General features: G+C 39.9%; 1 protein-coding gene across 1 annotated transcript; it reads left to right on the forward strand.

Moving 5' to 3' along the window:
- The first annotated feature begins 15,390 nt into the window (after positions 1 to 15,390).
- On the forward strand, positions 15,391 to 23,403 carry LOC133640487 (potassium channel subfamily K member 3-like). The gene is made up of 2 exons (XM_062033934.1): positions 15,391 to 15,700; positions 18,178 to 23,403. The coding sequence occupies exons 1-2, from the start codon at positions 15,418 to 15,420 to the stop codon at positions 19,050 to 19,052; spliced, it is 1,158 nt and encodes a 385-aa protein (XP_061889918.1). The 5' UTR covers positions 15,391 to 15,417; the 3' UTR covers positions 19,053 to 23,403.
- Positions 23,404 to 25,628: the final 2,225 nt, after the last annotated feature.

Here is a 25,628-nt window from a genome sequence, read left to right on the forward strand (position 1 = left end):
ACACACTAAAAAAATGTTGGGTTGAAAAATAACCCAATTTTAACCCAACTGCTGATTCCGAAAAAGACAAACTCCTTATTTGAGTTATTTTAACCCAACATTTTGGGTGAATTTTTTCAACCCAACTTTTGCGTTGAATTATTTAACCCAAAAGTTGAGTTATGATCAATTAATGTTGGATTATTCGCCAACCAATCTATTGGGTAGAATTATTTAACCCAAACGTTGAGTTATGCTATGTAAATAATGTTCATGGGATTAATCCATAATAAAATTCCCTTCGAGAAAAGAGTAACTTTTTCATTTAAAAAACAACCCAAAAATGGTTCATAATTTTGATAACCCAGAAATTGAGTTACAATAATTCTCTTATAACCCCCAAAAATGGATTGCTCTTCATAAAAACAACTCCAAAATTCAACCCAACACTAGCAACTCATAAATTGGGTTATGAAAACAACCCAGCATTTTTTAGTGTGTACATTTATGGTGTGAATGCTCCAAAACATTCACAAATATAGTTTTCTACACCAAAATTAATCTATTTAAACTTATTATTATTATTATTATTATTATTATTATTATTATTCTCCAGATTGTGGCGTGCTCTACCTTCCACATTTTTCACCCGTTTCAAAGCGTTCCAACTTCAAACTGTTCAGCTTATTCGGGAATCGCGGGCTTTCCCTTGACAAATTCCAAGAATTCCCAGATTTCCCAGGATTCCAGGAATTCCATAATACCATTTTTCAATTCAACACGTTACTACTGTCAGAATAATTGTATCTAAATTATCACAAAACTTTGTGTTGCCAGGACAAAAGGACAAAAGCTGTCTTTGATCCTACCAAGCAAAAAAGGCTTGTAAAACTCCACTGTGTAGGATGGGAAGCGACATGAAGGTGTCGGCTTCTTTGATGTATTGTAATCCACAGGAAGATTTGATCTTGACCTGAGATCTACAAGCGGAGAGGAAGCAGGACCTGACCCCCCCCAGGCACCTTTTCTTTGAACTTTTTTGTGACCAAAAGCAGCGGGCTGTTTACGACCCCCTTCCTTTAGAAACAATCAGGGAAAGTCACAAATAAAAGAGGAGGCGTACAATCTTTCGTCAGAGCGTGGTGGGACGGTACAAAGAGTACAGTGCGGACGTTTCTCCTCAATTGAGCCAAATTGAATTATGTCGCTGTTTAATTCCTTGCTTCTTGTATTGTTTAATAGATGTCATCAGTCTTTGAACCTGACAACTACTTCAACATTTCTCGACCGACCGATTTGAAAAATTCCAACACCAACCGTTTCAACTCATTCAGACCATTCGTGGAGTTTACCATTTTTAAAAATGTTCCCGCTTTTCCCGAAATTCCTAATTTTGGGGGGAAATTCCCATTAAAATCAATGGGACATTCTTCAAAGTTCCACAACTTCCAAATTTTTTATCTGATTCAAAGCGTTCCAACTTCAAACTGTTCAGCCTATTCGGGAATTGTGAATTTCCCTTGACAAATTCCAAGAATTCCCAGAATTCCAGGTTATCCGGGACATTTTTCCCATTCAAAATGAATTGGCCATTTTCCCAAACTTGCACCATTTCCACATTTTTCAACCGATTCAAACCATTCCACCTTCAACACATTCCAACATTCTGGAAATTCAAACTATCGTTTTTCCAAGTTCAAAAGAAATTCCAGAATTTTCCAGAATTCCTGCTTTTCCAAAGCTCTATTTCCGCCCTTTTCTTCTGTCGACTACTCCTTCCACATTTTTCCACGGATTTCAACCGTTCCACCGTCAAAACATTCCTCTTAATCAGGACAAAAAACAAAGTTGTTTTTTGAATTCCCGTTTTCCCCGAAATTCCAGGAATTCCATAATACCATTTTTCAATTCAACACGTTACTACTGTCAGAATAATTGTATCTAAATTATCACAAAACTTTGTGTTGCCAGGACAAAAGGACAAAAGCTGTCTTTGATCCTACCAAGCAAAAGGCTTGTAAAACTCCACTGTGTAGGATGGGAAGCGACATGAAGGTGTCAGTTTCTTTGATGTATTGTAATCCACAGGAAGATTTGATCTTGACCTGAGATCTACAAAGCGGAGAGGAAGCAGGACCTGACTCCCCTCCAGGCAGCTTTTCTTTGAACTTTTTTGTGACCAAAGCAGCGGCTGTTTACGACCCCCTTCCTTTAGAAACAATCAGGGAAAGTCAAATAAAAGAGGAGGCGTACAATCTTTCGTCAGAGCGTGTGGGACTGTTTGCTTGCTATTTTTATGTATTTTATGTATTTTTATCTACTTATCTATGTTCTTATGGTTTTATGTGTTATGAATTTGCACTAAATTAGTTTTGCTTACAATTTCGTTGTACAATGTACAATGACAATAAAGATATATTCTATTCTATTCTATTCTATTCTATTGTACAGTCCAGACGTTTCTCCTCAATTGAGCCAAATTGAATTCTGTCTCTGTTTAATTCCTTGCTTCTTGTCTTGTTTAATAGATGTCATCAGTCTTTGAACCTGACAACTACTTCAACATTTCTCGACCGACCGATTTGAAAAATTCCAACACCAACCATTTCAACTCATTCAGACCATTCGTGTTGTTTACCATTTTTAAAAATATTCCCGCTTTTCCCGAAATTCCTAATTTTGGGGGGAAATTCCCATTAAAATCAATGGGACATTCTTCAAAGTTCCACAACTTCCAAATTTTTTATCTGATTCAAAGCGTTCCAACTTCAAACTGTTCAGCCTATTCGGGAATTGTGGAATTTCCCTTGACAAATTCCAAGAATTCCCAGAATTCCAGGTTATCCGGGACATTTTTCCCATTCAAAATGAATTGGCCATTTTTCCAAACTTGCACCATTTCCACATTTTTCAACCGATTCAAACCATCCCACCTTCAACACATTCCAACATTCTGAAAATTCAAACTATCGTTTTTCCAAGTTCCAAAAAAATTCCAGAATTTTCCAGAATTCCTGCTTTTCCAAAGCTCTATTTCCGCCCTTTTCTTCTGTCGACTACTCCTTCCACATTTTTCCACGGATTTCAACCGTTCCACCGTCAAAACATTCCTCTTAATCAGGACAAAAAACGAAGTTGTTTTTTGAATTCCCGGTTTTCCCGAAATTCCAGGAATTCCATAATACCATTTTTCAATTCAACACGTTACTACTGTCAGAATAATTGTATCTAAATTATCACAAAACTTTGTGTTGCCAGGACAAAAGGACAAAAGCTGTCTTTGATCCTACCAAGCAAAAGGCTTGTAAAACTCCACTGTGTAGGATGGGAAGCGACATGAAGGTGTCGGCTTCTTTGATGTATTGTAATCCACAGGAAGATTTGATCTTGACCTGAGATCTACAAAGCGGAGAGGAAGCAGGACCTGACTCCCCTCCAGGCAGCTTTTCTTTGAACTTTTTTGTGACCAAAAGCAGCGGCTGTTTACGACCCCCTTCCTTTAGAAACAATCAGGGAAAGTCCAAATAAAAGAGGAGGCGTACAATCTTTCGTCAGAGCGTGGTGGGACTGTTTGCTTGCTATTTTTATGTATTTTTATCTACTTATCTATGTTCTTATGGTTTTATGTGTTATGAATTTGCACTAAATTAGTTTTGCTTACAATTTCGTTGTACAATGTACAATGACAATAAAGATATATTCTATTCTATTCTATTCTATTCTATTCTATTCTATTGTACAGTCCAGACGTTTCTCCTCAATTGAGCCAAATTGAATTCTGTCTCTGTTTAATTCCTTGCTTCTTGTCTTGTTTAATAGATGTCATCAGTCTTTGAACCTGACAACCACTTCAACATTTCTCGACCGACCGATTTGAAAAATTCCAACACCAACCGTTTCAACTCATTCAGACCATTCGTGTTGTTTACCATTTTTCAAAAAATATTCCGAAATTCCCAATTTTGGGGGAAATTCCCATTGAAAATCAATGGGACATTCTTCAAAGTTCCACAACGGCCACATTTTTCATCCGATTCAAACCGTTCCAACTTCAAAATATTTCAGCCTGTTCGGGAATTGTGTGCTCTACTTCAACAATTCTAAAAAAAAAATGTTTTCCAGGATTTCATTTCAACTTCAGCATTGGAGCATTCAGGAATTGCCTCATCTAGTTGTTCCTTTTTTTGCAACATATTGAATTAGTATTTATTTTTGCAATCAGCCTGACCTAAGCCTTGATCATAATATTTGTGATGAACACATGCTTTCATATCTTTTGACAATGTTTATCCTGTCAAACTGTAAGTATAATTGTGTATAATTATTGAATATGATTAGTGATAAGATGACTAACTCAGTGTTAATATTTGATTGGGCCTCTGTGGGGGAAAAGTTCAGCTAGGAGGTCAGGTTAGGTAGCTCCAACTTTACTTTCTCTCGTATATTGACCAGATACATCAACGAATGTGATTTGAACGGTTGGGGAACAGCAGTTTTTGTCCTTCCAGGTGTTTGTGTTTGAGATGCGCTTCGGTAGGATTTCAAAGCCGACTTATAGCCTGCTTTATTTCCAAAGTCGTGGCCATCTGCATTGCAGCCTGATCTAAAAGTAGCGCGGGCGGCTCGTCTCCGGGAAGTAGCCAGTGCCAGCTGTGTACATAAAAATAGCGGCGGGGGTCTGTTTTTGTCTGGAAGAAAACACCGTGGATCTTTAAAAGCTGTCCTGGCGACGTGCGCCTGAAAAAGCCACGATAACGAGCAGCCGCCGGCCCGAGAAAAAGGAAATGTTTGTTTAGTCGTTTCGAAGGAAAAGGCCTCGCAGGCGAGGGTGACGTCAGATCAACACAAATGGAAAAGATACATTTCCATTCTTATTCCTGTACACCAGGCCGGGGCAATTATTTTCACGCGGGGGCCAAATTTAGAGAAAAAAAAAGTGTACCGTGTTTTTTTGGAGTATAAGTCGCTCCGGAGTATAAGTCGCACCGGCCGAAAATGCATAATGAAGGAAAAAAACATGTATAAGTCGCATTTTTTTGTGGAAATTTGAAAGGCAATTTAAAATAAATCGAGAATAGTGAACAACAGGCTGAATAAGTGTACGTTATATGAGGCATAAATACGTAACATATTATTAGAGATGTCCGATAATATCGGCCGATATATGCGTTAAAATGTAATATCGGAAATGATCGGTATCCATCCATCCATCCATCTTCTTCCGCTTATCCGAGGTCGGGTCGCGGGGGCAGCAGCTTAAGCAGGGAAGCCCAGACTTCCCTCTCCCCAGCCACTTCGTCCAGCTCCTCCCGGGGTGATCCCGAGGCGTTCCCAGGCCAGCCGGGAGACATTGTCTGTATCGTTTTTTTTATTATCGGTATCAGGTTTTTTTTGTTTGTTTTTTTTATTTTTATTTTTTTTAATTAAATCCACATAAACACAAGATACACTTACAATTAGTGCACCAACCCAAAAAACCTCCCTCCCCCATTTACACTCATTCACACAAAAGGGTTGTGTCTGTCTGTTATTATCGGTATCGTTTTTTTTATTATCGGTATCGTTTTTTAAATTTTTTTTAATTAAATCCACATAAAAAACACAAGATACACTTACAATTAGTGCACCAACCCAAAAAACCTCCCTCCCCCACTTACACTCATTCACACAAAAGGGTTGTTTCTTTCGGTTATTATCGGTATCGGTTTTTTTATTATCGGTATCGTTATTTTTGTTTTTTTTGTTTTTTTTATTAAATCCACATAAAAAACACAAGATACACTTACAATTAGTGCACCAACCCAAAAAACCTCCCTCCCCCATTTACACTCATTCACACAAAAGGGTTGTTTCTTTCTGTTATTATCGGTATCGTTTTTTTTATTATCGGTATCGTTTTTTTTTTTTTTGTTTGTTTGTTTGTTTTTTTTTTAAATTAAATCCACATAAAAAACACAATATACACTTACAATTAGTGCACCAACCCAAAAAACCTCCCTCCCCCATTTACACTCATTCACACAAAAGGGTTGTTTCTTTCTGTTATTATCGGTATCGTTTTTTTTATTATCGGTATCGTTGGTTTTTATTTTTTTTATTTTTTATTTTTTATTTTTATTAAATCCACATAAAAAACACAAGATACACTTACAATTAGTGCACCAACCCAAAAAACCTCCCTCCCCCATTTACACTCATTCACACAAAAGGGTTGTTTCTTTCTGTTATTATCGGTATCGTTTTTTTTATTATCGGTATCGTTTTTTGTTTTGTTTTTGTTTTTTAATTAAATCCACATAAAAAACACAAGATACACTTACAATTAGTGCACCAACCCAAAAAACCTCCCTCCCCCATTTACACTCATTCACACAAAGGGTTGTTTCTTTCTGTTATTATCGGTATCGTTTTTTTTTGTTTTTGTTTTTGTTTTTTTGTTTTTTTTTTATTAAATCAACATAAAAAACACAAGATACACTTACAATTAGTGCACCAACCCAAAAAACCTCCCTCCCCCATTTACACTCATTCACACAAAAGGGTTGTTTCTTTCTGTTATTATCGGTATCGGTTTTTTTATTATCGGTATCGTTTTTATTTATTTTTATTTTTTTATTTTTTTATTTTTTTATTTTTTTATTAAATCAACATAAAAAACACAAGATACACTTACAATTAGTGCACCAACCCAAAAAACCTCCCTCCCCCATTTACACTCATTCACACAAAAGGGTTGTTTCTTTCTGTTATTATCGGTATCGTTTTTTTTATTATCGGTATCGTTTTTTGTTTTGTTTTTGTTTTTTAATTAAATCCACATAAAAAACACAAGATACACTTACAATTAGTGCACCAACCCAAAAAACCTCCCTCCCCCATTTACACTCATTCACACAAAAGGGTTGTTTCTTTCTGTTATTATCGGTATCGGTTTTTTTATTATCGGTATCGTTTTTATTTATTTTTATTTTTTTATTTTTTTATTTTTTTATTTTTTTATTAAATCAACATAAAAAACACAAGATACACTTACAATTAGTGCACCAACCCAAAAAACCTCCCTCCCCCATTTACACTCATTCACACAAAAGGGTTGTTTCTTTCTGTTATTATCGGTATCGGTTTTTTTTATTATCGGTATCGTTTTGTTTTTTTTGTCTTGTTTTTTTAGTTTTTTTTTTAATTAAATCAACATAAAAAACACAAGATACACTTACAATTAGTGCACCAACCCAAAAAAACTCCCTCCCCCATTTACACTCATTCACACAAAAGGGTTGTTTCTTTCTGTTATTATCGGTATCGTTTTTTTTATTATCGGTATCGTTGGTTTTTATTTTTTTTATTTTTTATTTTTTATTTTTATTAAATCCACATAAAAAACACAAGATACACTTACAATTAGTGCACCAACCCAAAAAACCTCCCTCCCCCATTTACACTCATTCACACAAAAGGGTTGTTTCTTTCTGTTATTATCGGTATCGTTTTTTTTATTATCGGTATCGTTTTTTGTTTTGTTTTTGTTTTTTAATTAAATCCACATAAAAAACACAAGATACACTTACAATTAGTGCACCAACCCAAAAAACCTCCCTCCCCCATTTACACTCATTCACACAAAGGGTTGTTTCTTTCTGTTATTATCGGTATCGTTTTTTTTTGTTTTTTTTTTTGTTTTTTTGTTTTTTTTTTATTAAATCAACATAAAAAACACAAGATACACTTACAATTAGTGCACCAACCCAAAAAACCTCCCTCCCCCATTTACACTCATTCACACAAAAGGGTTGTTTCTTTCTGTTATTATCGGTATCGGTTTTTTTATTATCGGTATCGTTTTTATTTATTTTTATTTTTTTATTTTTTTATTTTTTTATTTTTTTATTAAATCAACATGAAAAACACAAGATACACTTACAATTAGTGCACCAACCCAAAAAACCTCCCTCCCCCATTTACACTCATTCACACAAAAGGGTTGTTTCTTTCTGTTATTATCGGTATCGGTTTTTTTTATTATCGGTATCGTTTTATGTTTTTTTTGTCTTGTTTTTTTAGTTTTTTTTTTAATTAAATCAACATAAAAAACACAAGATACACTTACAATTAGTGCACCAACCCAAAAAAACTCCCTCCCCCATTTACACTCATTCACACAAAAGGGTTGTTTCTTTCTGTTATTATCGGTATCGGTTTTTTTATTATCGGTATCTGTTTTTTTTTGGGTTTTTTTTTTTTATTAAATCAACATAAAAAACACAAGATACACTTACAATTAGTGCACCAACCCAAAAAAACTCCCTCCCCCATTTACACTCATTCACACAAAAGGGTTGTTTCTTTCTGTTATTATCGGTATCGGTTTTTTTATTATCGGTATCTGTTTTTTTTTGGTTTTTTTTTTTTTATTAAATCAACATAAAAAACACAAGATACACTTACAATTAGTGCACCAACCCAAAAAACCTCCCTCCCCCATTTCTTTCTGTTATCAATATTCTGGTTCCTACATTATATATCAATATATATCAATACAGTCTGCAAGGGATACAGTCCGTAAGCACACATATAAGAGGAAAGTTTTGATGGTGGAATGGTTGGAATTGGTTGAAAAATGTGAACGGTGAAACTGAAAGAACAAAGAGTGAAAACCGTGAATTCCTGGAATTTTTTTTTTTTAATTGGAAAATGATAGTTTGAATGTCCAGGATGAAGGGAAGGTGTTTAAAGTGGAACGGTTAGAATTGGGTGAGAAATGTGGGAATTGTGCAAGTTTGAAAAACGGTTCAATCATTTTCAATGGGAAAAATTTCCTGACCTGGAATTCTGGGTAATGTGGGATATTTGTGAAAAATATTTTTGGTCAATTTAATATGCTGGAAGAGGATGGTTGAAAGGTCGGAATCGGTTCAAAAAATGGTGCAAAAGTTTGACAATTTATGGCATTGTAGAACTATGAATACGTACCTTCATTTGAAATTGGGAATTTCCTGGAAATTTGGGAATTTCAAGGAAACCGGGAACTTTACAAAAAATATTGACGAGATTATATGAATGGGTTGGTGTTGGAATTTAGTGAATCAGTTTAAAAAAAAAAAAGGTTGACGTAGTAACAGTTTGAATTGTGAATGCGTATTTCGGAATTCCTGAAATTTGGGGGAAAATCGTGAATTTGTACCAAAAAAATTACAACTTTTTTTAATTATAATTACAACTATAACTACGGTTTTCCTGGAATTTCTAAGAATTTCTCCAGATTAAAAATGAATGCGCAATATACAAACGGTCACGGTTTGCCTTATTTTGAGTTTCTTGGTCAATTTCCGGGTGTAGTTCCTGTCTTGCGCTCTTATTTTGTGGGGTTTTTTTTACTTCCTGTTTTCCCCTTTCCTGTTGTAATTATAACTAAGTCCCAAATAAGAACAATTCAGAATTAATGTTATTGTTTCCGATCGGACATCTAAATGGACGGACACATTGATCCAGACAAGCAGCAACAATGAATATTATTGTTTCCGGTCGGACCTCTTAATGGACGGACACATTGATCCAGACTTTAACTTAACTTAACAAGCAGCAACAATGAATATTATTGTTTCCGGTCGGACCTCTTAATGGACGGACACATTGATCCAGACTTTAACTTAACTTAACAAGCAGCAACAATGAATATTATTGTTTCCGGTCGGACCTCTTAATGGACGGACACATTGATCCAGACTTTAACTTAACTTAACAAGCAGCAACAATGAATGTTATTGTTTCCGGTCGGACCTCTTAATGGATGGACACATTGATCCAGACAGGCAGCAACAATGAATATTATTGTTTCCGGTCGGACCTCTTAATGGACGGACACATTGATCCAGACAGGCAGCAACAATGAATATTATTGTTTCCGGTCGGACCTCTTAATGGACGGACACATTGATCCAGACAGGCAGCAACAATGAATATTATTGTTTCCGGTCGGACCTCTTAATGGACGGACACATTGATCCAGACAGGCAGCAACAATGAATATTATTGTTTCCGGTCGGACCTCTTAATGGACGGACACATTGATCCAGACAGGCAGCAACAATGAATATTATTGTTTCCGGTCGGACCTCTTAATGGACGGACACATTGATCCAGACAAGCAGCCACAATGAATGTTATTGTTTCCGGTCGGACCTCTTAATGGACGGACACATTGATCCAGACAAGCAGCAACAATGAATGTTATTGTTTCCGGTCGGACCTCTTAATGGACGGACACATTGATCCAGACAAGCAGCAACAATGAATGTTATTGTTTCCGGTCGGACCTCTTAATGGACGGACACATTGATCCAGACAGGCAGCAACAATGAATATTATTGTTTCCGGTCGGACCTCTTAATGGACGGACACATTGATCCAGACAGGCAGCAACAATGAATATTATTGTTTCCGGTCGGACCTCTTAATGGACGGACACATTGATCCAGACAAGCAGCAACAATGGTAGACATCCACACGTGACGTGTAAGCTTCCTCACCAAACTTGGTCAAGATGTGTAAGTAGATATTGTACATAAAGATATTTAGTTTATTTTGTATTGAAATTTCTGACTTTGTGATGTATTTTTTATTCGAGGTTGTGTTGTTTTTTTGTCTGAGAGTAAAACTCAGAGCTCGTTTAATACATGCAGCGCTAGATTTGACCGCTAGAGGGCGACAACGCTACACCTTACTTTAGAGTCCCAGACACACACACACACACACATAATATATATATATATATATATATATATATATATATATATATATATATATATATATATATATATATATATATATATATATATATACATTGTCCTGTAGATGTTGTTTACTTTCTATATACGTACACATATGTGGTTGTGGGAATGTGTTAACACTCAACCTTCTATTTCATTCATGTGAAACACACAATGGACGCTATATTTTTGTTAACGTTTATTTTATGTTCATATTTTCTGTCTTACAATCCGAAATGAGTCTTTTTTTTTTTTTTATCCACATGAGGCACGCCACATGTTGCACGTAGCATGTTGGTCAACACACGCGCAGCACTCGCAAGCAGAAACAATGTGAAGACAGACGAGGGAGAATGGACGTGTTTTGGCGTACAAACTAAAGCTAGAGTAGGCGGAGCTATAAACACTGACGCGCCGCTCTAGCTGCGTCCCTCCGTAGCGTTTTGGCTTCTTCTAAATCACTCATTCTCGCCTCCATGGCGACACATAAAGTAAGTTTCTTACAAGTAGCATTATCACTGCAGGACGACGAATAGCTAAACATGCTTCACTACACACCGTAGGAGGACAGTCTGTAATAACGCCAGAAAAGATGAGTATCGTCTATAGTAACGACAGAGGAAGATGAGTACAGGCTATAATAACACCAGAAAAGATTAATATCTTCTATAATAACGCCAGAGAAAGATGAGTACAGTCTATAATAACACCAGAAAAGATGAGTATCGTCTATAATAACGACAGAGAAAGATGAGTACAGTCTATAATAACACCAGAAAAGAAGAGTAGCGTCTATAATAACGCCAGAGAAAGATGAGTACAGTCTATAATAACACCAGAAAAGAAGAGTAGCGTCTATAATAACGCCAGAAAAAGATGAGTACAGTCTATAATAACACCAGAAAAAGATGAGTACAGTCTGTAACACCAGAAAAGACGAGTACCGTCTATAATAACACCAGAAAAAGATGAGTATCGTCTATAATAACGACAGAGAAAGATGGGTACAGTCTATAATAACACCAGAAAAAGATTAGTACAGTCTATAATAACACCAGAAAAGACGAGTACCGTCTATAATAACGCCAGAAAAAGATGAGTATCGTCTATAATAACGACAGAGAAAGATGGGTACAGTCTATAATAACACCAGAAAAAGATGAGTACAGTCTATAATAACACCAGAAAAGATGAGTACCGTCTATAATAACACCAGAAAAGATGAGTACCGTCTATAATAACACCAGAGAAAGATGAGTACAGTCTATAATAACACCAGAAAAAAGATGAGTACAGTCTCTAATAACACCAGAAAAGATGAGTAGCGTCTATAATAACGCCAGAGAAAGATGAGTACAGTCTATAATAACACCAGAAAAGATGAGTACCGTCTATAATAACACCAGAAAAAAGATGAGTACAGTCTATAATAACATCAGAAAAGATGAGTACAGTCTATAATAACGCCAGAGAAAGATGAGTACAGTCTATAATAACACCAGAAAAGATGAGTACCGTCTATAATAACACCAGAAAAAAGATGAGTACAGTCTATAATAACACCAGAAAAGATGAGTACCGTCTATAATAACACCAGAGAAAGATGAGTACAGTCTATAATAACACCAGAAAAAAGATGAGTACAGTCTCTAATAACACCAGAAAAAGATGAGTATTGTCTATAATAACGCCAGAGAAAGATGAGTACAGTCTAAAATAACACTAGAAAAAAGATGAGTACAGTCTCTAATAACACCAGAAAAGATGAGTATCGTCTACAATAACGCCAGAGAAAGATGAGCACAGTGTATAATAACACCAGAAAAGATGAGTACCGTCTATAATAATGCCAGAAAAAGATGAGTACAGTCTATAATAACACCAGAAAAGATGAGTAGCGTCTATAATAATGCCAGAAAAAGATGAATACAGTCTCTAATAACACCAGAAAAGATGAGTACAGTCTATAATAATGCCAGAAAAAGATGAGTACAGTCTATAATAACACCAGAAAAGATGAGTATTGTCTATAATAACGCCAGAGAAAGATGAGTACAGTCTATAATAACACCAGAAAAAGATGAGTACTGTCTATAATAACACCAGAAAAGATGAGTATCGTCTATAATAACACCAGAATAGATGAGTATCGTCTATAATAACACCAGAAAAGATGAGTATCGTCTATAATAACACCAGAGAAAGATGAGTACAGTCTATAATAACACCAGAAAAGATGATTATCGTCTATAATAACACCAGAAAAGATGAGTACAGTCTATAATAACGCCAGAAAAGATGAGTATCGTCTATAATAACACCACAAAAAGATGAGTACCGTCTCTAATAACACCAGAAAAGATGAGTATCGTCTATAATAACACCAGAAAAAGATGAGTACAGTCTCTAATAACACCAGAAAAGATGAGTATCGTCTATAATAACACCAGAAAAGATGAGTACCGTCTATAATAACACCAGAAAAAGATGAATACAGTCTCTAATAACACCAGAAAAGATGAGTATCGTCTATAATAACGCAGAAAAAGATGAGTACAGTCTATAATAACACCAGAATAGATGAGTATCATCTATAATAACACCAGAAAAGATGAGTATCGTCTATAATAACACCAGAGAAAGATGAGTACAGTCTATAATAACACCAGAAAAGATGAGTATCGTCTATAATAACACCAGAAAAGATGAGTATCGTCTATAATAACACCACAAAAAGATGAGTACAGTCTCTAATAACAGCAGAAAAGATGAGTATCGTCTAAAATAACACCACAAAAAGATGAGTACAGTCTCTAATAACACCAGAAAAGATGAGTATCGTCTATAATAACACCAGAAAAAGATGAGTACAGTCTCTAATAACACCAGAAAAGATGAGTATCGTCTATAATAACACCAGAAAAGATGAGTATCGTCTATAATAACACCACAAAAAGATGAGTACAGTCTCTAATAACACCAGAAAAGATGAGTATCGTCTATAATAACACCACAAAAAGATGAGTACAGTCTCTAATAACACCAGAAAAGATGAGTATCGTCTATAATAACACCAGAAAAAGATGAGTACAGTCTCTAATAACACCAGAAAAGATGAGTATCGTCTATAATAACACCAGAAAAGATGAGTATCGTCTATAATAACACCACAAAAAGATGAGTAGTCTCTAATAACACCAGAAAAGATGTGTATCGTCTATAATAACACCACAAAAAGATGAGTACAGTCTCTAATAACACCAGAAAAGATGAGTATCGTCTATAATAACACCAGAAAAGATGAGTATCGTCTATAATAACACCACAAAAAGATGAGTACAGTCTCTAATAACACCAGAAAAGATGAGTATCGTCTATAATAACACCAGAAAAGATGAGTATCGTCTATAATAACACCACAAAAAGATGAGTACAGTCTCTAATAACACCAGAAAAGATGAGTATCGTCTATATAACACCAGAAAAGATGAGTATCGTCTATAATAACACCACAAAAAGATGAGTACAGTCTCTAATAACACCAGAAAAGATGAGTATCGTCTATAATAACACCACAAAAAGATGAGTACAGTCTATAATAACACCAGAAAAGATGAGTATCGTCTCTAATAACACCAGAAAAGATGAGTATCGTCTCTAATAACACCAGAAAAGATGAGTGTCGTCTATAATAACACCACAAAAAGATGAGTACAGTCTCTAATAACACCAGAAAAGATGAGTATCGTCTATAATAACACCAGAGAAAGATGAGTACAGTCTATAATAACACCAGAAAAGATGAGTATCGTCTCTAATAACACCAGAAAAGATGAGTATCGTCTCTAATAACACCAGAAAAGATGAGTATCGTCTATAAGAACACCACAAAAAGATGAGTACAGTCTCTAATAACACCAGAAAAGACGAGTACCGCCTATAATAACGCCAAAGAATATAAATAAAGAAAAAGATGCTAGATTTGTTGGTAGTCGTTTTAAAAAAACAGAGTTTCTAATAGTCCCATGCAATAGCTAACTGCTAACAACAAGCTAGCACTCCTGATGTAAACAAATGCCAGGGTGGATCTATACAAGTACCGATGGTAATGATTACATCGATATTTTTTATTACCACAAAATATTGTATTTTTTACCGCTGACAAACTCAGGGAATACTTCAAATATTGCTGTTGGACAACCTAACCGATGATTATGGTGTGCCATGAAGGACCGGGGCAGCAGGTAAATATTGACTCAGGCAAAGAATGCCCCGCAGGTTGCCTGACAACTTGTGCATCCAGTAGAGCTCATTTGCCGTCACTGCTCCTGGGTCAATATTTGCTTTTGTTTGAAGACGTGGCGGGAAGGAGGGGGGGGGGGGGGTGCGAGTGTGGGATTGCCCACTGGTGTCACTCTCCCTCTCGCTGTAAAATAGAAGACAAATAGTCCCGTCCAACTGTGACGTGTGGGGGAAGCTGTGGGTGGGGGAGGGGGGGGGGGGAGCGGCGGCGCTGAAGGAAGAGCTCCGTGCACGATGCCGGCGCTCGGACTTGGACTCTCGGGCGCAGGAGCAGGTCGCAGAGTCTCGCCTTAGACCCCCGACCAGGTCCCCCCCCTCCTCTCCTCCCCTCCCGTCCCCCTCCCCCCTCTCCCCCCGGCCGGGAGCCGCCATGAAGCGGCAGAACGCCCGAACTTTGGCCCTGATCGTCAGCATCCTGACCTACTTGGTGGTGGGGGCGGCCGTCTTCCAGACGCTGGAGTCCAAGGAGGAGAGGAGCCACAAGAGGCGGCTGGAGGGACGGCGGCAGGACCTGATGCGCAAGTACAACCTGAGCCGGGTCCACTTTGAGGAGCTGGAGCACGTGGTCCTGCACCTGAAAGCCCACAAGGCTGGGGTCCAGTGGAGGTTTGCCGGCTCCTTCTACTTTGCCATCACTGTGATCACCACCATAGGTAAGACTGCGCCACAACACAAGTCCTGGTCCTGGTCTCTGCGGGTGCTGTCCTTTCTCAAAGTGCTTGAAAACACTTCAGTTGGTACTTTATGGAAAAGACCGTAATGCAATAAAAGTGTTTATTTTTGTCGGTTGCGAGCCTCACATCAGAGCTGTTCCTAATATATTGGCCCGTTTGTTACTTCCTGCGAGTCATTTCGCAGTTCTGCAGCCACAGTAAGGTAACTAGTTTCTCCAAGTAGCGTAGTAAGCCTAAATATTCATTAAAAACAAGTATGTTTCATATTTTTGGCCACTGTTGCATGACACACAGTTTGAACAGTAACACTGTGTTCGAATATTTTATTAAGTGCTTCTTTGTACCACACAGTAGGCCTAAATATTCATTAAAAACAAGTATGTTTCATATTCTTGGCCACTGTTTCATGACACACAGTTTGAACAGTAACACTGTGTTCGAATATTTCATTAAGTGATTCTTTGTACCACACAGTAGGCTTAAATATTCATTAAAAACAAGTATTTTTCATATTTGTGGCCACTGTTAGATTACACACAATTTGAACAGTAACACTGTGTTCGAATATTTAATGTATTCTTCATACCACACAGTAGGCCTAAATATTGATTAAAAACAAGTATGTTTCATATTTTTGACCACTGTTGCATGACACACAGTTTGAACAGTAACACTGTGTTCGAATATTTAATTTATTCTTCATACCACACAGTAGGCCTAAATATTCATTAAAAACAAGTATGTTTCATATTTTTGGCCACTGTTGCATGACACACAGATTGAACAGATAGCAGTTAGTATATATATATATATATATATATATATATATATATATATATATATATATATATATATATATATATATACGACCCCGAAAGGAATAAGTGGTACAAAATGGATGGATGGATGGATATATATATATATATATATATATATATATATATATATATATATATATATATATATATATATATATATATATATATATAAATTTATTTATTTTTATTTATTTATTTAGTTTTTTGTTCTTCTTTTGCAATATTTTACCCAAAAAGATTTTCAAAGTGGAATATTTGATGTGAAGTAATTGGAGCCTTAAATCGGTAAATACTTCATAACAAAATAGATTTGAATTCATGATTATTTTTTGAGCAATGACAGTTTAAAAAAAAAAATCCCACTAAAATGATTGGAGATCCAAAAGGGCCCCCTTTGTTTATAAAAGTGTAATATATATATATATATATATATATATATATATATATATATATATATATATATATATATATATATATATATATATATATATATATATATATATATATATATTTTTTTTTTTTTACACTTTTACACAAAAAAATGAAGAAAAAAATAAATAAATAAAAATATATATATACATTTTTTTATTTTTTTTATTAATTTTTTATTAATTTTTTTGAATTTTGTAAAAAAAAAAAAAAAAGTTTTATTTTTGTATATATATATTTTGTATTTTTTATTATTATTATTATTATTTTTTTTTATTTATTTTTTTTTTAGACTTTTATAAACAAAGGGGGCCCTTTTGGATCCCCAATCATTTTAGTTGGATTTTTTTTTTTTTAAACTCATTGCTCAAAAAATAATCACAAATTCAAATCAATTTTTTTAATGAAGTATTTACCAATTTTAGGCTCCAATTGCTTCACATCGAATATTCCACTTTGAAAATCTTTTTGGGTAAAATATTGCATATCTTGTGTTTTTGCCATTAAAAAGAAGGTTTTGACAAAAGGGCATAAAACATTTAGAAAAAAACCCCCCAAAAAACACATTATATCAACAATGGTTGTACGGTATACCGGTACTAGTATAGTATCGTGGTACTAATGAATCAAAAACAGTACTATACTCTGTTTATAAAGTACCGGTTTCCAATTAAAAAAAACAAAAACAATTTTTAACGGGCATGACGGTGCGTCGCCACGTCGTAACATTGCTGGTTTTACGAGCAGAGGAGCATGTTCGGCAGCGCGCACACACGGAGTGCTTACAAGCAGACACAGTGTGTAGACAGAAAAGGGAGAACGGACACATTTTGGTGTAAAAAGTAAAGATAAAGGTGAAGTTATAACACTGGAACGCCCTCAGGAAGAGGTGCTTTAAGACGTGGCTAGTCACTAATCCTGGCCTCCATGGCGACAAATAAAGTAAGTTTCTTACATGTAACATTATCACTGGAGGACGAGGAACAGCTAAACATGCTTCACTACACACGGTAGGAGGATACAATAGCTCAGGACTAAATTACAATAATAAACATATGTTTCTTTGTTCAAATAAAGACAATAATGACATTTTTTAGTGGTCCACTTTATTTAGAAAAGTATCGAAATACATTTTGGTGCCGGTACCAAAATATTGGTATCGGGACAACACTAATATGAAAATTTCTTTACCTGTATTCCTATCTTTAGGTTACGGCCACGCCGCCCCCAGCACCGACTCAGGGAAAGTCTTCTGCATGTTCTACGCCCTCCTGGGCATCCCGCTCACCTTGGTCATGTTCCAGAGTCTGGGCGAGCGCATCAACACGCTGGTCCGCTACCTGCTGCACCAAGCCAAGAAGTGCCTGGCCATGCGGCACACCGAGGTCTCCATGGCCAACATGGTCACGGTGGGCTTCTTCTCCTGCATGAGCACGCTGTGCGTGGGGGCGCTGGCCTTCTCCCACAGCGAGGGCTGGAGCTTCCTGCACGCCTTCTACTACTGCTTCATCACGCTCACCACCATCGGCTTCGGCGACTACGTGGCCCTGCAGAGGGACAACGCCCTGCAGAACGACCCCCGCTACGTGGCCTTCTGCTTCATCTACATCCTGACCGGCCTGACGGTGATCGGCGCCTTCCTCAATTTGGTGGTGCTTCGCTTCCTGACCATGAATGCCGAGGACGAGCGGAGGGACGCCCGGCACAGGGCGCTGCAGAGCCGCGCCGCCAAGCCCAGGGGGGAGGTGGCCTGCCTGGTGCCGCTCTCGTCGACGCCCTCCACGCCCGGGACCAACGCGGCGCCCAAGACCAAAGACGGCGTCTACACAGAGGTGCTGCACTTCCAGACCTTCTGCTCGTGCTTGTGGTACCGCAGCAAGGACAAGCTGCAGGGCTCCGCCTCCAACCCCCAGGAGCTGGCCTTCTCCGATGTCTACTTGCCACAGGACGGCCCCCGCAACACCGAGACCACGTCCACGGGATGCGTGTGCACTCCGCGGCGGCGCTCTGGCAAGAGGTCCATCGGGAGGGGCCTCAACATTCTCGCTCCGCTCCGAATGTTCATGAGACGCAGCTCAGTGTAGCCTACGGACATGTCAGACTTGGTCAAAGAATTCCACTTTGTGGTGCTAAAAAAGCAAAACATCCCAGTGATGGACCTTCAACTTGTTTGACTACAGGTCTTCGTCAGGGGTGGAGACCGGCCGAATCTCGGTCGGTCTCAAGAGTCTGGCAAATGTTAGGTTGCCACACCAGGGTTTTGTTTTGCAAGCAAACCTCCCTGCTTCAAGGCAGGATGCTGCTTTGTTCTCTGATTGACTGCAGTAAAACAAGGACTGTCTTTATTCCAGTACTGTAGCAGTAAATACTTAGAAATGGTTCAAATGCCAGGGTACACATGCTTGTGAAGTCCATCCATCCATCCATCTACTTCCCTCTCCCCAGCCACTTCGTCCAGCTCCTCCTGGGGGATCCCGAGGCGTTCCCAGGCCAGCCGGGAGACATAGTCTTCCCAACGTGTCCTGGGTCTTCCCCGTGGCCTCCTACCGGTCGGACGTGCCCTAAACACCTCCCTAGGGAGGCGTTCGGGTGGCATCCTGACCAGATGCCCGAACCACCTCATCTGGCTCCTCTCCATGTGGAGGAGCAGTGGCTTTACTTGAGTTCCTCCCGGATGGCAGAGCTTCTCACCCTATCTCTAAGGGAGAGACCCGCCACCCGGCGGAGGAAACTCATTTCGGCCGCTTGTACCCGTGATCTTGTCCTTTCGGTCATAACCCAAAGCTCATGACCATAGGTGAGGATGGGAACGTAGATCGACCGGTAAATTGAGAGCTTTGCCTTCTGGCTCAGCTCCTTCTTCACCACAACGGATCGATACAGCGTCCGCATTACTGAAGACGCCGCACCGATCCGCCTGTCGACCTCACGATCCACTCTTCCCTCACTCGTGAACAAGACTCAGAGGTACTTGAACTTGTGAAGTGCCACACTAAAAGAAACCGTCCAACAGTTTCAGAGCTAAAGTGGAACCTTGAAAGCTGAACGCAACCCATTTTGCTTTTGCAGACTTCAAAGGATTATATCCTCCTGAAAACCAGCGTCCTCTGCAGTGGTCATTTGTTTTTGTTTTGTCTATCACCCATTTCAGGTGGGGTGGGGCAAAATAGCTCTGTTATCCACCCATCCATCCATCTTCTTCCGCCTATCCGCAGTCAAAGCAGAGAAGCCAAGACTTCTCTCTCCCTAGCTACTTCGTCCAGTACTTCCCGGGGGATCACGAGGCGTTCCCAGGCCCAGAGGATGGCGTGGCGTGGCGTGGCGTGGCGTGGTGGGTAGAGTAGCTGTACCAGAAACTTGAAGGTTCCAGGTTCACTCCCATCCAAATCACTGCCGTTGTGTCCTTGGGCAAGACACTTCACCCATGCCCACAGTGCCGCTCATACTGGTGAGTCGTAGGGGCCGTAGGCGCAAATTGGCAGCCACGCTTCCGTCCGTCTACCCCAGGGCAGCTGTGGCTACAAATGTAGCTTACCACCACCGAAGTGTGAATGTGGAGTGAGCGCTTGGAGTGTCTAGTTGATAGAAAAGCGCGATATAAATCTAATTCATTATTAGCTGGGAGACATCGTCTTGCCAACGTGTCCTGGGTCTTCCCCCTGGCCAACTACCGGTTGGATGTGCCCTAAAAACCTCAGGGGGGCATTCTGACCAGATTCCCGAACCACATCTGGCTCCTTTCAATGTGGAGGAGCAGTGTCTTTACTCTGAGCTCCTCCCGACCCAACCCATCTCTAAGGGAGAGCCCCGCCTCCCGACTGAAGAAACCCATTCGGACCGCTTGTACCCGTGATTTTTTTGGTTATAACCCAAAGTTCATGACCACAGGTGAGGCTAGGAACGTAGATTGACCTGTAAATTGAGAGCTTTGCCTACCGGTTCAGCTCCTTCTTTACCGCGACGGACGGGGTCCGCATCAATGCAGACGCCACACCGATCCGCCGGTCGAGCTCACGATACACTCTTCCAATACTCGCGAACAAGACCCGAGGTACTTGAATTCTTCCACCTGGGGCATTCTGACCAGATTCCCGAACCACATCTGGCTCCTTTCAATGTGGAGGAGCAGTGTCTTTACTCTGAGATCCTCCCGACCCAACTCATCTCTAAGGGAGAGCCCCATCTCCCGACTGAAGAAACCCATTCGGACCGCTTGTACCCGTGATTTTTTTGGTTATAACCCAAAGTTCATGACCACAGGTGAGGCTAGGAACGTAGATTGACCTGTAAATTGAGAGCTTTGCCTACCGGTTCAGCTCCTTCTTTACCGCGACGGACGGGGTCCGCATCAATGCAGACGCCACACCGATCCGCCGGTCGAGCTCACGATCCACTCTTCCAATACTCGCGAACAAGACCCTGAGGTACTTGAATTCTTCCACCTGGGGCATTCTGACCAGATTCCCGAACCACATCTGGCTACTTTCAATGTGGAGGAGCAGTGTCTTTACTCTGAGCTCCTCCCGACTCAACCCATCTGTAAGGGAGAGCCCCGCCTCCCGACTGAGGAAACCCATTTGGACCGCTTGTACCCGTGATTTTTTTGGTTATAACCCAAAGTTCATGACCGTAGGTGAGGCTAGGAACGTAGATTGACCTGTAAATTGAGAGCATTGCCTACCGGTGCAGCTCCGTCTTTACCACGACGGACAGGGTCCGCATCAATGCAGACGCCACACCGATCCGCCGGTCGAGCTCACAATCCACTCTTCCAATACTCGCGAACAAGACCCTGAGGTACTTGAATTCTTCCACCTGGGGCAGGATCTTGTCCCCAACCCGAAGATAACACGCTATCCTTTCCCGGGCGAGAACCATGGGCTCGGACTTGGAAGTGCTGACTTTCCTCCCCGTTATGTTCTACAGAGGATGCTGGTTTTCAGACAATTATTTACGGGACTCATGTTCGATGCAGTAAGATTTAGTTTTTAGCAAAGCTAACATATTAAGTCCTAAATGGAATACTTCACAGTACACTTTGATAAGTATATCGTGCATGCAAATTGTACACAAATATTGACAGTGCTGTTCCAAATCGATTACGGACGGTGTGCACTTACCGGAAAAGACGCAATACTTCAATTGCAATATTTACCCGCTTCTCCTTCGCTCCTCTCTAGCGGTGATTTGCAACCACACAATATACCTTTTTTCCCAGCAACATCTATCCATCTGCTTCCGCTTATCTGAGGTCGGGGTCACGGGAATCCCAGACTTCCCTCTCCCAAGCCATTTTGTCCAGCTCCTCCCGGGGGATCCCGAGGAATTCCCAGGCCAGCCGGGAGACGTAGTCTTCCCAACGTGTCCTGGGTCTTCCCGGTGGCCTCCTACCAGTCGGACATGCCCTAAACACCTCACTAGGGAGGCATTCTGGTGGCATCCTGACCAGATGCCCGAACCACCTCATCTGGCTCCTCTCGATGTGGAGGAGCAGCGGCCTTACTTTGAGCTCCTCCCGGATGACAGAGCTCCTCACCCTATCTCTAAGGGAGAGACCCGCCACCCGGCGGAGGAAACTCATTTCGGCCGCTTGTACCCGTAATCTTGTCCTTGTCCCAGCAACATCTCAACTGGACATATCATGGATTGATACCGAATTTGGTACGTTTAAAGGCACCGCTCAAAGTCCGTTGGTAATACCCGCTACCGATTCACGTAAAATCACACAGAACCATGTTTGGATACCTTTACTGAGCATGACATCACGTCCGGTTGCGACCTTGGCCCCGGCTCGAACCGGACTGCCCATAGGTAAATTTACAACTTTCCATGCTGACATAACAAGAAGAAGGCTCTCCTTTTCAAAATGCGCTAGCTCGATGCTAATTTACATTGGAATTGCCATAGACCTGCGGAGCAATTTGACGCGGAGATTTCACTGCACGTTACAATCAAACAGCCGGTGTGTAAGAAGTACGATACTTCGATTTTAAACACTTTGTAGGCTCAACAAAATAAAAGAATGGTACATTCAACCTAATGGCAAAGACTACTTCCTTCCTAAAGCAACACACCGCAGTCTAAACACTACTGCCATCTAACGCCTGGGAATTGCAACTGCTGTTGAAACTGTTTTCATTTCGATGCCCGAACCCTCCACCGTTTGACCAATTAGAAAGTCAGTGAGTGTGTCACATCTTGGTTGCCAGTTACACACCTGCCCCTGGTAAAGTTACTAAACATGTCGGACTTTAGTCCATCTAAAAGTTACCATTCTCAACTAAGTATAAGTATACATACAGCAATGTTAATATTTGCTTTCATGTCCCTGACCCCCTCCAGGCACCTTTTCTTTGAACTGTTTTGTGACCAAAGGCAGCGGCTGTTTACGACCCCCCTCCCTTTAGAACCTGCTGTTGCCATGTAATCAGGGAAAGTCCAAACTTATTCCACAGGACCACAGAACTTTCCTCCAGAAGGTCTTATCTTTGTCCATGTGATGTCAGATGAAACAAAAATTGAGCTGTCTGTCCACAATACCCAGCAATATGTTTGGAGGAGAAAAGGTGAGGCCTTTAATCCCAGGAACACCATTCCTACCGTCAAGCATGATGGTGGTAGTATTATGCTCTGGGCCTGTTTTGCTGCCAATGGAACTGGTGCTTTACAGAGAGTAAATGGGACAATGAAAAAGGAGGATTACCTCCAAATTCTTCAGGACAAGCTAAAATCATCAGCCCGGAGGTTGGGTCTTGGGCGCAGTTGGGTGTTCCAACAGGACAATGACCCCAAACACGCCTCAAAAGTGGTAAAGGAATGGCTAAATCAGGCTAGCATGAAGGTTTTAGAATGGCCTTCCCAAAGTCCTGACTTAAACGTGTGGACAATGCTGAAGAAACAAGTCCATGTCAGAAAGCCAACAAATTTAGCTGAACTGCACCAATTTTGTCAAGAGGAGTGGTCAAAAATTCAAGCAGAAGTGTCAGGTTCAAACACCGATGACATCTATTAATCAGACAAGAAGCAAGGAATTAAACAGAGACAGAATTAGATTTAGCTCATTGAGGAGAAACGTCTGGGCTGTACTCGTTGTACCGTCTTCCACCACGCTCTGGCAAAATGGTTGCACGCCTCTTTTATTTGGACTTTCCCTGATTACATGGCCACAGCAACAGCTGTTTCTAAAGGAAGGGGGTCATAAACAGCCCTTGCTTTTGGTTACAAAACAGTTCAAAGAAAAGGAGCCCGGAGGGGGGGTCAGGTCCCACTTCCTCTCCGCTTTGCAGATCTCGGGTCAAGACACAATCTTCCTGTGGATTACAATAGATCAAAGAAACTGTTAGAATAATTGTTTCTAAGTTATCACAAAAACTTTGTGTTACATTGAGTGCCCGGCGAGAAGCAAAAGCCGTCTTTGAAACCTTCCAAGAGCAAGGCTCGTAAAACTCCACTGCGTAGGGGGGAAGCAGCATGAAGGTGTTCCTGTTTCTTTCAAGTATTGTTATAAAACAGAAAGATATTGTCTGACCCAAGAACGACAAAAGCGAAGAGGAAGCAGGACCAGACTCCCCTCCCAGGCGACCTCTTTTGGAACCTCCTTTTTGAACTGTTTTACGAACCTCTCTTTGAGCTGCTTACGACCTTTTCTTTTGAACTGTTCTGCAACCAAAGGCAACGCTGTTTACGACCCACTTCCCTTTTGGAAGCAGCTGTGGTCATGTGCTCAGGGAAAGTCAAATAAAGCAGGAGTCGTACAATCTTCGTGCCGAGATACTGTGCAAGGGTACGGTGTACAGGCGACTCTCCTCAATTGAGCCAAATTTAATTCTGTCTCTGTTTAATTCTTTGCTTCTTGTCTTGTTTAATAAATGCCGTCAGTGTTTGAACCTGACAGAAACCGACACCTTCATGTCGCTTCCCATCCTACACAGTGGAGTTTTACAAGCCTTCTGCTTGGTAAGATCAAAGGCAGCTTTTGTCGGGACCAAAACAATTATTCTGACAAGAATCTTGCCAGAAGCTTGTGGATGGCTGCCAGGTGAAACTTGCCAAGGGACATGTAAGCAAATATTAACATTGCTGTATGTATATTTTTTATCCGGCACATTTGCTCACATTTTCAGTAGACCTATAATAAATTCATAAAAGAAGCAAACTTCATGAATGTTTTTAGTGACCAACAAGTATGTGCTCCAATCACTCTATCACAAAAAAATAAGAGTTGTAGAAATGATTGGAAACTCAAGACAGCCATGACATCATGTTCTTTACAAGTGTATGTAAACTTTTGACCACGACTGTATATATACGTTCTCTGGTGATGTGTTGCCGCCACACCTGGAAAGGAAGCATGCAGGGAGTCGACGCTGACAGGACTATTTTTAGTGGCGACAGATGGGAGGGTCTTTAGTATGTGAGCACAATGGATAATAATCAAGCTGTCAGTCACAGGCCTTTAATGGACTTAGGCGTGATTAGGAAAGTCCACAAAACCCTGAAAAAGACCCTTCATCCTGTTTTGTTCTGAGATTCAACACCAAACATATGAACGGGATGATTATTTCCAGGGATTAGTCTGATCTAGTGTTAGTCCGTGACCGTGAATGTATGGAACCCACTCTTCGGCCCAGATGGTTGCCCCACTGGACGCTTGACTGAGG

Source organism: Entelurus aequoreus, linkage group LG23, assembly GCF_033978785.1.
Source record: "Entelurus aequoreus isolate RoL-2023_Sb linkage group LG23, RoL_Eaeq_v1.1, whole genome shotgun sequence".
Lineage (NCBI taxonomy): Eukaryota > Metazoa > Chordata > Actinopteri > Syngnathiformes > Syngnathidae > Entelurus > Entelurus aequoreus.

What these genes read in the sequence shown, in the direction of transcription:
- LOC133640487 (XM_062033934.1), top strand. Translation starts at nt 15,418, where the DNA reads ATGAAGCGGCAGAACGCCCGAACTTTGGCCCTGATCGTCAGCATCCTG. An exon ending in CACTGTGATCACCACCATAG is followed by an intron (nt 15,701 to 18,177) that starts GTAAGACTGCGC and finishes TCCTATCTTTAG; the next exon opens with GTTACGGCCACGCCGCCCCC.